Here is a 12873-nt window from a genome sequence, read left to right as displayed (position 1 = left end):
CACCTGACAGGCTTGTTAGGTGCACAGATAAGGGCAGCTGAAGATGAGCTAGTCAAGATCTAGTGTAGGGGTGGTATTTTATATTTGCAAATCACTAACATCAGCCTGGAGATGAATCAGAAGGGAATCTAATGTTGTTTAAATGGCATTCAACCATTACACATTCACCACCCAGCTTTAGCACTCCCAGGGCCTCTCCCTAGCCTTCCTTTATCAGTTTGCAGGACAACACATATATTTCTTCAAGAGAGGAAAATACAGAAACAGAAGTAGAGGCTACATTTCTCTCTGCCATGTTTCCCAATGGCTGAAATTAGGACTAACCACTCGGACTAACCACTCGGTCCTTCACCTGCCTCTTTATCCTCAGCCACTGCCACCCCCACCCAAACAGCACAGGAATCTCCAAGAGGGGAAGGCAACCTCCCCCTCCCCACGTTACCATAAAGAAGGTGTGACTCATGTCAGTACAGCCTTAACCTTTCCCACACCCTGCAGTCACAGAACCTTGGGGAGATCAAAAATGGCTTCTCCGGTACAATTCCTGTATCCTGTGCTTGGAAGCTTTTTTCATGGAAGTTGTCTATGTTGGAAACTATCTATCTATCTATCTATCTATCTATCTATCTATCTATCTATCTATCTATCTATCTATCTATCTATTTATCTGCTTCTTTTTATAGACATTCTGGGAATCCATGCCATTAATAGAATCAGGCAATAGAAAAAGAGGCCATTCTTGTCTATAATATACATTAGCATGTTGAAAATAAAGAGATGACAAGCCTGATGGGGGTGAGGGGGGGCAGGGTAGTCAAGTCTCTGGGAGTGAGAAACAACCCCCAGCTCAAACAACATACCATACCCAGGAGGGCCAAGAATCTCTCCCTAAGCTGTTATTGGTAACAGTAACAGGAGCTCCTGAAACAACTGCCCTGTCACCTGAGCCTTACTGATGCAAATCAATAGTATCTAGTTAGCACAGAACAAAGCATCTCTGAACGGTGACGCCTGTCCATCTTTCTTTCAACACACTTAGCATGTGTGCATTCCCATCAGAAAGGAAATGACAGGGGAGAACAGGGGCTTTCTCTGACATTTGCCCCTCTATCCTTAGCAAAATTATAAGCAGGCATTTTCTCTTGTTGAGAGTGGAGGGTGGGAATCTTGTCTCTGCAGCAATTCGAAGGACATGTTCAATGCCCAATTCAATACTCAATACCTATGATGAACCTGGGCATATACTATTGTATTCTAGGCTATTGTACTCTTCTCTCAACACGAATGAAGGGGGAATTCCTGCCATGAATGACCTCCACAGAATACTCAAAAGATGGAGTCATGGTAGGCACCTGTAGCATTTGCTAACTTAATTATATGAATGAATGTGTACATGGGGGGCTGAATGATGAGAGCCAAAAGCATACATCTGTTTTAAAGATTAACATTTTATTTTTCAGTTTAGTGACTAATGACTTCCACCTGATGCTTCCCTCTGCTCTGTGAGCCTCTTCTCCAGACCACATAGACTTACTCTGCATTTCTCATGGGAAAAAAGAAATGGAAAATAATAGGATTATATTGGTTTTAACAGTAAGGAAGATTAGGTCCTGGAGGAAGTACAGGATTTTATTTATCCCATTTATTTACTAACTCAAAAGCTTAAACCACAGTGAGAATTCATGAGATTACCTCAGACAGTGGGTAATGGAAGTGTTTTGTTCCACATCAACAGAAAGGTCAAGAAAATCTTCATCTTTGCTACTCACCTGAAGAGGAGGGAAAAAGGAGAGGTGCATTAGGCACATAATACAAAGCAGACATCGCGTGGCTAAAACCCTCAACACTTACAGGTGCTCCAACACTGTAGCTGCAGGAAGCGTCGTGTGTGATTATGCGACCTCATGGGAACTATTATCTGGGACATACCCCAGACATCCTAGAGTCTCAGTTTACCCTCAAACTCGATTTCTCTTCCTCTGTATTCATTTTCCCCCTTGCTTCAATACAGGAAGTAGTAAACATCCATGTGACCCAGATGGCAGAATAATGGAAATGGAAAAAGGAAAGGAGTCAGAAAACCTACTACCCAGGTGATCATCCCTGCACTAGGGTCCAGTCCTTTGAATTCACTTTCTCCTTCCTGTGTGTCACTGTGCAAACCATGTCTGTGGCCAGGAAGCCAGAGAGTCCCCCTAACCACCCATCAAAGTTTGGCCAGGAAGTGGCCATCATTTTCAGAGTCTTCTGCCATCTGTGATAAGCAACTGGCTCTGAGCTGGCCTAGAGGCCTGGCCCACACAGCCCACCCCACTGTGGACTCTGCTGGAGCCAGATCCCTGGCCTCAGCCATTCCTCAGCTCTCTGTAGCTGAGACCAGACTCCTGCTTATCTCATTTATCACCCCAGCTGACCTTGTGCTTACCCAAAACCCTTGGTTTTTACTGTCTTGATGGCCCAGCCACAAACTGGAAAATGAAAACCATAGCAAAATGAAAACTAAGCCCTTAAAAGTGTGGCGACTGGGCTAGGAAGGTAGCTCAGTGGTAGAGTGCTTGCCTTGCATGCATGAGGCCTTGTGTTTGATTCCTCAGCACCACATAAGCAGAAAAAGGCAGAAGTGGCACTATAGCTCAAGTGGTAGAGCTCTAGTCTTGAGCTGAAGAGCTGAGGGGCAGTGCCCAGGCCCAGAGTTCAGACCCCACCACTGGAAAAGAGAGAAAGAAAGAAAGAAAGAAAGAAAGAAAGAAAGAAAGAAAGAAAGAAAGAAAGAAAGAAAGAAAGAAAGAAAGAAAGAAAGAAAGAAAGAAAGAAAGAAAGAAAGAAAGAAAGAAACAGGGAGAGAGAAAGAAAGAAAGAAAGAAAAAGAAAGAAAGAAAGAAAGAAAGTAAGAAAGAAAGAAAGAAAGAAAGAAAGAAAGAAAGAAAGAAAGAAAGGATGAAAGAAAGAAAGAAAGGATGAAAGGAAGGAAGGAAGGAAGGAAGGAAGGAAGGAAGGAAGGAAGGAAGGAAGGAAGGAAAAAAAAAGTGTGGCAACCATGCTAGGACCTGAAATTCTGGGAATTAGCTAAAGGAGTATTACAAGTGATGAACACATCCTTGGATACTTTTATAGGTAGACACAAGAATGAGCACTGAGACAAACTGCATCCCATACACGCTCCTCGCACCTTGTAAAAAGCATGATTTGGGGCCAGTTACTTATCCTCCCTATACTCAGTTACCTCATCTGTAGAGACAGTAAGAGCATCTATCTCAAAAGGTTGTTGTAAAGATGAAATTATACACACACACACACACACACACACACACACACACACACAGCATTGCCTTAAACAATAACCATTCGATAATCAGGGGAGGATTTGTGTGTGTGTGTGTGTGTGTGTGTGTGTGTGTGTGTGTGTGTGTGTGTGTGTGTTGGTCATAGGGCTTGAACTCAGCTTGGGCCCTGTCCCTGAGCTCTGTGTGTGTGTGTGTGTGTGTGTGTGTGTGTGTGTGTTGTGTGTGTGTTGGTCATAGGGCTTGAACTCAGCTTGGGCCCTGTCCCTGAGCTGTGTGTGTGTGTGTGTGTGTGTGTGTGTGTGTGTGTGTGTGTGTGTGTGTGTTGGTCATAGGGCTTGAACTCAGCTTGGGCCCTGTCCCTGAGCTCTTCAACTCAAGGCCAGCACTCTACCCCTTGAGCCACAGCACCACTTCTGGTTTTCTAGTGGTTTATTGGAGATAAGAGTCTCACAGACTTTCCTCCCCAGGCTGGCTTTGAACTGTGATCCTCAGATCTCAGCCTCCTGACGAGCTAGGATTACAGGCATGAGCCACCAGCCCCCGGCTAGGGGTGGATTTTTAATGGCCTAAAATTATCAAAAAGTTGAAATTGTTTATCACCTGGATCTACACACTAGTAAATGAGAATGTGGGCTATACAATTATATTCCAGTTATATATGAAAAGGCGTGTATATATGTATACACACAAAGCCCTTCTTTTATAGCTCTCTACCATCCAGCTTTAATTTTCTATTTATTATTTTTTGTGGTTCTTATTTCAGCTGTGGTAGATATATTCATGGCCCTAAATCTTCACTGCTGGTTTCTTTGCCTTTATAGCAAGGTGGTAAGATTTCCCATTCCTCATTCTGAATGCAGCCAGGAGCCCTGACTTGGCAAGTGGGGATTTGAGGAGACACATTACAACACAGGCTCTCTGATTATGAAATTGTTCTCTTACACTCCTGTCATCACCATGGTTTCTCAGATTTACTCTTCTGGCTCCCATACCAGAAAGTCTTTGCCCCTCCCCACAGGCCCCCTAAGGTAAAGGGCATCAAACCATGAGCTCATTCTGTCATTCTGCACAATTCTTTCTCCAAACACATCCATCCCTACCTGCCTGTTGATGTTCATTTACCAGCATTTTGGGGGAATCTGCTTTTAGTTTAGAGATATTTTGGAGGCAGAGTGGTTTGATAGGATCTCAGTTATTAACTGAACTTCTGAAAGGTCAAAAGCCAACCTTTGAACTTCCATTTTAGTAAGAGAGAGACAGTAAATAAAATAAAAAATACATCAAATGTTAAGTGGTCATATCAGTTCCCTGTTGCTTTGCTATAAACCACCCCCAAAACTCTGAGGCTTAAATGAAACTATCATTTTTCATAACCCATGAACTGTGGGTTGGCTGAGGGTCAGTTGATCTAAGCTAGCCTTGACTGAACTTGACTGAACTTGTGGGCTTGTGGGCCAACTGGCTCATTTTGTGTCACAGATCGGCCGGAGTCTTGCTAGAGGCTGTGCTTAGCTGTGGTGCCGTATAGTTAGGGCAGCTCTCCTTCTTGCTCTGCCATCTTTTTCCTGAAAACAGCAGGCTACCTGGACTAGCCTAGAATGGATTGTTTCTGAAAGTAAAACAAACTGTATGCTATCTGTTTAGTTAAATTTATTATGGACTATAAAAAGAATTAGCATAAGTACATAGAGGTCTAAAAGTACTATCAAACAAAACAGATTTATTGTGTGTCTGTTTGCTGGTTCTGGGACTTGAACTCAAGGCATATGCACTATCCCTGAGCTGTTTCACTCAAGGCTAGTGCTCTACCACTTGAGCCACAGCTCCACTTCCAGCTTCTTGATAGTTAATTGGAGATAAGAGTCTCAGGGACTTTCCTGCCCCCAGTTGTCTCCGAACTGTAATCCTTAGATCTCAGCCTCCTCAAAAGCTAGGATTACAGGACTGAGCTATCAGAGCCTGGCTCAAAATACATTTTAAGACAAAGTTATGATGAGAAACACAAAAGGGATATTTTCTGATAAGTCAATATATCAGAAAAACAGTATTATCAAATATGAGACCCTTCATAACAGATTCTTAAAAACACAGAAGACTGAAGTGAATAGTAATCACTAATTAAAAGATTAGACTACTGTTCCATACTGTTTGCCTCAAAACAACACATAAAGGAAGAAGTCAGACACAAAAAAGCCACATATTATAGGATTCTAAACCTATTCTAAAACAGGAAAGGAAAATCTCTAAGGATAGGAAGTAGACCAGGATGTAGTCTAGTGTTGAAAACGGGGATTAACTTCCAGATACAAGGGATCTTAATGATGAACAGTAATTTCCAATACTGGCGTATGGTGAGAGTTGCACAATATAGCAAATTACTAAAGTATCGCTGATAGATGAATTTTGTGCATGTAAATTGTACCTCAACGGAGTTGAGAAGTGACAGAATTAGGAGAAATTATACAATCCCACATAGCTACGTTTTTTTAACAGCTTTTTCTTAGCAGTTGATAAAAAAAGCTGGAGGGAAAAAATGTCAAAGACATCAAAGATCTAAAAACCTTATCAACTACCATACCTAACTGACAATTAAGAAATATTATACCCAACAGCTAAAGAAATATACCTTTTGTTCAATTCAGAGGTTCTCAACAGGGGAAAGTTTGCTTCCAGGGACATTTGGCAATATCTGGAAACATTTTTCACTATCACTATCACTATCTTAGAGGACCCTGTTGGCATCTGGCAGGTGGAAGACAGGGATGCTGGGAAACACCCCCTAGTGCCCAGGGTATCCCCACAGCAAAGAATCACCTGAACCAACATGCTCTTGAGAGGTTGCTTAGGTACAGATAACATATTTACCAGAATAGTTCCTGTGTTAGGACCAAAAACATATGTTAGCCCAGCACCAGTGGCTCATGCTTATAATCCTAGCTACCTAACAGGCTGAAATCTAAGGAGTGTGGTTCAAAACCAGCCCAGGAAGTAAAGTCCATTAAGACTCTCATCATCAATTAACCACCAAAAAGCCAGAAGTAGAGCTTTGGCTCAAGTGGTAGAGTGCTAATCTTGAGCACAAAAGCTCTGAGATAGTGCCCAGTCCCAAGCCCCAGGACCGGCACTAAAAAAAATTTAAAAATCAGGGCTGGGAAGGTGGCTCAGTGGTAGAGTGCTTGCCTTCCATGCATGAGGTCCTGGGTTCAATTCCTCAGTACCACATAAGCAGAAAAAGCTGAAACTTGCACTGTGGCTCAAGTGGTAGAGTACTAGCCTTGAGCTGAAGAGCTGAGGGACAGTCCCCAGGCCCCAAGTTCAGCCCCATGGCCGACAAAAAATAAAATTAAATGAAATTAAAAAATTAAAAAATCAAAAAGACAATAAGTTAATAGTGACTGAGAGCATGTAGAATATGTTTTGAAACCACCACAGAATTAAATTAGTATTAAGATATCTAAGAACATTTACAATTTTGGGAAGTAAACAACATGCATCTTGTACATGGGTCAACTTAAAATCTCAAGAAAAATTTTTTCGTATTTTAAACTAATGGTTAAAAAAAACATAACATCAAAATTTGTGAGATACAGCTAAAGCCATAGTTAGAGGAAAATTCACAACTGTACAGATGCATATTAGTAAACAAAACATCAAGAGCATCTTTGCTATTTTTAACTGTTATCATCTTGGTACCCAGTTCCAACATTTAGTAAGTGTCCTATAAATATTTTCCAGATGAATTTGTCTAAAAAAAATTGGGCAAATCAATGTCTCAAAGTGATCATTGGTAACTGAGAGATAGAAATATGAATTTCTTTTTAAAAAATAATCTATAAGTATTATAATTTTTAATTAGTAAAACTTATCATTAATATAAACAGTCTTTCTCTGGGAGCAAAATGAAAAGTTTATGGCCAATTGGAATCATACAGAAGTTAGCCTGGATCTGGTTATATCTAAACTGTTGTGTAAAGAAGGGAGAGGAGAAGAAAACATTCCCACTGGATGAAATTTTTTCCTATATTTAATGGCTTCGAAGAGAGGGAGAGAAGATGCAGATCTCATTTACCAAATGAGGGAAATAAGTATACCTTTCCCAATTCCAAATGCAACCTGGCTTCCAGAATTACAGTGAGAAAGGACTGTTCGTGTAAGTCAACCCCTACAGGGAATGTTGAAACATGACACAACCTTTCCGTCTGGACTTTTCTCTTTCTCCCTGCCCAGAATGGCAGTCCTAGCCAGAAGACATGAGCAATCTTTGCAAGATTCCTTGCCACCTTGGAAGAGGGGGTTGTTTGCAGTTTTGTTGTTGTTGTTTTGTTTTGTTTTCTTTCTCTTTTCCAAGAAAGCTGCCTCGAAAGAAAAGTATGTTGTTCCCACACACAAGGCTCTGGTCTAAGGAAAAGTACAGCTTGTCTCCAAGGAAACATATATCACAAGAGATTCATTCCAATACTCTCAGCAAGAACAGGCTTCATCTTATTCTCCTTTCTCTCTGCTTCCTAATTCTAAGCCTGGAGGTTCCCACCAAAAAAATAAAATAAAATAAACCTCCTGCTTAAAAATGGTAGAAGACACCCTACTAGCTCTTTCATATAAACCTTTTATATAAATCATAAGTGTTGCTACATTCTTGAATAATTAAGAGTTACATTCAAACATTCTTCTAAATTTCCAGATTCCTTCCAGGGTCAGTGAAAAAGATGAGGAGGTGTCATTTCTATACAACTCAGCTAACATGATCATTTGCTGGCTGGAGGTGATACCTGGGTGGGAAAAATGGGGTCCCCTCTACCCACTGGGTTCCCCATCTCCTGAGTAAGTGGGCACACCACCCCTTTACCTTCTACTTGTGAAGCCCCAGAAGCTGGCAGATCAGTCTAAACCTCTACAAATGAAGCAGTATAGGACTACAAAATTGGTACTTAATAAAGTACTTCTTGAAAGCAAGTAAGAAGCACTGAAAAGACAGATCCATAGAGCAACAACTCAGTTGAAATAAAAGGGGGAGGGTATTAAAATAAACAGCAACCAATAAGCGCCAAATGGCCTCATAAATCTTACAAAGAGAACAAAAGAACAACAAAACAAACACTGAACTAGAATTAATAATATTAATAATAATAATAATAACTATAAAATCCCTAAGCCCAATACTGAAGTAGCTTTACCAAGGTCATCAGGAACACTCAGCCCTGAATTACCTCTTCAAACAGTCTCTCCAAATCTAATGCAGAATGAAATTGTTTGTCTCCATAAATATTGGTTGACATTTGTACTGCAAATCATAAGCAACATTCACAAAGGGTGAGACCCAGGGAAAAAGAATCACTGTTTTCTGAAAACATGAAGTCTGGCACAAAGGTTTTCTACAATTGCAGGAACAGGAGGCTGAGTGAGGCCGGGACAAAGGCAAGGTGCCCTCCAGGGGCCAATTTGCTGCTTAGGATCTAGGGCACTTTAATCCCACTGTGAGATTTCACAAATGTGGGTTTTAACAATTCTGACTGAGGCTGCCTGCCCTAGGCAGAGGCCCTTCCTCAAAGACCAATCCAGGAGATGCTCACGTTAGGTACTCTTTAAGGCTAAGTCCTAGATATTTTACTATAGGAAAAGCCTGCAGGCAATACATTTTCTTAGAAAGTAGACAGCTTTCTAACAATTAGAGCCATCTAAAAATGGAATGTATCCTTGAGAGATTGAGTTTCCTGCCTCTGCACAGGGTCCATTGGATCCTAGGGACCAACTGGTTAGGACATCACAAAAGGGACACAGGCACTGGTTTAAAAAAAAAAAAAGGATTAGATAACTCCTAGGGTTCCAGTTGAAAGAGCTAAGAAAATGAAGGGATGTAACTTCAATGTGCGTGTGCGTATACACACACACAGACACACAGACACACAGACACACACACACACACACACACACACACACACACACACACACACACACACACACACACACACACACACACACACACACACACACACATATATAACGTGCTTTCCTCAAATTATCTAATAATTTCATGGAGGAAAATAATGCAGGCTTTTAAAAAATTGTTTCATCTTGGGCTGGGAAGGTGGCTTCATAGTAGAGTGCTTGCCTTGGATGCATGAGGCCCCGGGTTCAATTCCTCAGCACCACATAAGCAGAAAAAGCTGGAAGTGGAGCTGTGGCTCAAGTGGAAGAGCACTAGCCTTGAGCTGAAGAGCTGAGGGGCAGCATCCAGGCCCAGAGTTCAGGCCCCACGACTGACAAAAAAAAAAAAATTGTTCCATCTTCCAATGAGACACACCCACCCACTGTCATCCATTTTTTTCAAGCCAACTATAAACAGTTAGACAGTTATAACAAACACTACAGCATGGACTCAGACTCGGTAGTACATTTTGTGGGCATAATTACTTGGTGCAGTATTTACTTTGGTGGAGATCAGTTGACTTGTTCATACGCACAGAAAGAAGCTATAAATGCAACTGAGCCTATCATCAGAGTCATCCTGAAATTCTACACCAAATGTCGCCCAGATGGATTTTGTAACAGTATTCATTTCAAAGATAACATAAAAGCATGCGAGCAGCTGCACAGTGCGGTGCAGGTTTCCTGGCTACAAACGCGGTCACCTGATATGCTCCATTGTTCTGGTCTCTCTATGGTAAGCTCATGGAGTGCTCTGTACCTCTCCTTCACAGGGTCTTATGATCATAATTACACAGTTCGTTATCTACTGTGTTGTTAATATCTGTCTCCATGGTAGAAGTTCCAGAAAGGCAAAGCTCTAACTCCTCAGTGACTCCTCCTTTTACATGGCAGTATGGCATAGGTGTGTACAGGGAACAGGGGACATTCACTGGATACAATATTGGCTAGGGATGCAGCTCAGTGGTAGAATGCTTGCCTAGCATATGCAAAGCCTTGGAGTCAATGCCCAGCACAGGGGGAGAAGAAGAAGAAAAAGAAGAGGAGAAAAAGAAGGAAGAAGAAAAGGAAGAGAAGGATACTTACATAGTCACTAGATAAACAAATGTGATGGTAGATGAGAATATGGAGTAAGAAGTATGCTTACACACCAGGCGTCGGTGACTCACACCTGTAATCTGAGGTACCCACTAGGCTGAGATCTAAGGATTGCAGTTCAAAGCCAGCCAAGTCAGAAAAGTCTTTGAGACTCTTATCTCCAATTAACCAACAAAAAGCAGGAAGTAGAGCTATAGCTCAAGTGGTAGAGCACCAGCTTGTGCAAGAAAGCCAAGTGAGAGTATAAGGCCCTGAGTTCAAGTCCCAATACTCACACTCACACACCCACACAAAAGAAGAAAAAAGAAAGCAGGAAGAAGAAGGAAGAGGAGGAAGAAAAGGAGAAGGAAGAAGAAGAGGCAGCTCACATACTGGGTATGTAAGTGGTTCAAAGCCAGCCCAGAAAAGAAAAGTCCATGATACTCTTATTTCAATTAATCACACACACACTAACAAAAGCCATAAGTGGAGTTGTGGTAGAGTGCTAGCCTTGAGCAAAAAAGCTCAGGGACAGAGCCTAAGCCCTGAGTTCAAGGTCCAGGACTGGTTAAAAAAAAAAAAAAAAAAAAAAAAAAACAGTTCACAGCACCATTGTTCATGATTTCTCAAAAAAAAAAAAAAAAAAAAAAACAAATGTCTATCACCAGTGAAGTAGATTAGTAAACTGTGGTTTGGTCAGGCAATACCAGACTACTTGGCAAGGATAATGAATTAACTAATGTATCATGCAGCAAGCAACACAAATAAATGCCATCAAGGGCAGTAAAAAGAAACTGGGACACCACAGGCTAAAGGTAATGAGTCTCAGCTCTGTTAAAGCATAGAAAGATGAAAACATATGCAAACCCTTCCAAAGAAAAGGAAGAACTTGGGGTTTTTTTTTTTGTTTTTTGTGTTTTGTTTTTTTTTGGTCAGTCATGGGGCCTGAACTCTGGCCTTGGGTGCTGTCCCTCAGCTATTCAGCTCAAGGCCAGTGCTCTACCACTTGAGCAATAGCGCCACTTCCGGGGGGGTTTTTTTGTTTATGTGGTGCTGAGGAATCAAACCTAGGGCCTCATGCATGCAAGGCAAGCACTCTACCACTGAGCCACCTTCCCAGCCCCAGAAGAACTTGTTTTTTTCAAGGATGTTCACTCCAAAAACACTGTGAGAAAGGAAAAGTCCAAATCTATCACACTAGTAAGAGTTGAGTGAGGCACTAGTGGCTCACTTCTGTAATTCTAAATACTCAGGAAGCTAAACTGTGACCTAAGGATCATGGTTCAAAGCCAGCCATACACACACACACACACCAGCCCTGACACTCTTATCTCCAATTAATCACACACACACACACACACACACACACACACACACACACACACACACACACAAAGCCAGCCATACACACACACACACACCAGCCCTGACACTCTTATCTCCAATTAATCACACACACACACACACACACACACACACACACACACACACACACACACACACACACACACACACACACACACACACACACACACACACACCAGAAGTGGAGATGTGATTCAAACAGTAGTGGTTCAAATCGTAGGCTACTTGCTTAGTAAGCACAAGGTCCCAACTTCAAACCCCAGAACCAAGACAAAAAAAAGGAATGAAAAATTATATCTACAGGATTTGCTTTAAAAAAAAAAAAAAAAAAAAAAAGCTTGGCCGGGCGCTAGTGGCTCACGCCTGTAATCCTAGCTACTCAGGAGGCTGAGATCTGAGGATCGCGGTTCAAAGCCAGCCCGGGCAGGAAAGACCGTGAGACTCCTATCTCCAATAAACCACCAGAAAACTGGAAGTGGTGCTGTAGCTCAAGTGGTAGAGCGTTCACCTGGAGCTGAAGAGCTGAGGGACAGAGCCCAGGCCCAGAGTTCAAGCCCCACAACCGACAAAAAAAAAAAGCTTGATGGTGAAGGGTAGAAGCTAAGAACACAAAAACTAGCCAGTGTTTTAGCAGTCATTTGAATGTTACTGGAATACAAAGAATAAAGGGGGCAAAGAGCTGGGAATATGGTGAAGCCCTGGGTTCAATTCCTCAATACCACATAAACAGGAAAAAAAAAAAAGCCAAAAGTGGCACTGTGGCTCAAGTGGTAGAGTGCTAGCCTTCAGCAAAAGAAGCTCAGGGACAGTGCCCAGGCCTTGAGTTCAAGCCCAGGACTCATAAAAATAAAAGAACATAAAAAGGGAGCAGAAAATTGAAAGGAAGGGGAGAAGAGGAAAGAAGGGGGAGAGAAAAGGTCTCTAGATAAATAAGTTAGTGCAGAAAATACTTTGGTAAGATGTGTTTTACTTCATTTTCCTTATTTTTGTGTTTTGTGGAACTGAGGACTCAGTTCAGGGTCTCTTGCTATTGTAAGAACTTGATTTGGACCTTGATAGTCCTACCTCCACCTTCTGATTGGCCAGAACTACAACCACGCATAACTATGCCTGGCTTGCCCACCCTTCCTCTCTGTCCCTCAGTGGTATTGGGATTTTAACTTCAGGACCTCAAACTTTCTAGACAGAGTGCCTACCCTTTGAGCTATTCTGTCAGTCCTTT

At 41.8% G+C, this 12873-nt stretch overlaps 1 protein-coding gene across 4 annotated transcripts in view; it reads right to left on the bottom strand.

Annotated features, from left to right (window-relative positions):
• The window catches only part of Usp46 (ubiquitin specific peptidase 46), a 68571-nt gene that overhangs the window by 16338 nt on the left and 39360 nt on the right, over positions 1 to 12873 (bottom strand). For all 4 annotated transcript variants that reach the window (XM_070012931.1, XM_070012932.1, XM_070012929.1 and 1 more), the window contains one exon: positions 1693 to 1769. In XM_070012931.1, the coding sequence (XP_069869032.1) occupies positions 1693 to 1769 (77 nt within the window). The remainder of the gene's footprint in view (positions 1 to 1692; positions 1770 to 12873) is intronic.

The sequence above is a fragment of the Dipodomys merriami genome, unplaced genomic scaffold (genome assembly GCF_024711535.1).
Source record: "Dipodomys merriami isolate MVZ:Mamm:240054 unplaced genomic scaffold, mDipMer1.0.p SCAF_9, whole genome shotgun sequence".
Lineage (NCBI taxonomy): Eukaryota > Metazoa > Chordata > Mammalia > Rodentia > Heteromyidae > Dipodomys > Dipodomys merriami.
This window is presented reverse-complemented; position numbering and strand designations above follow the sequence as displayed.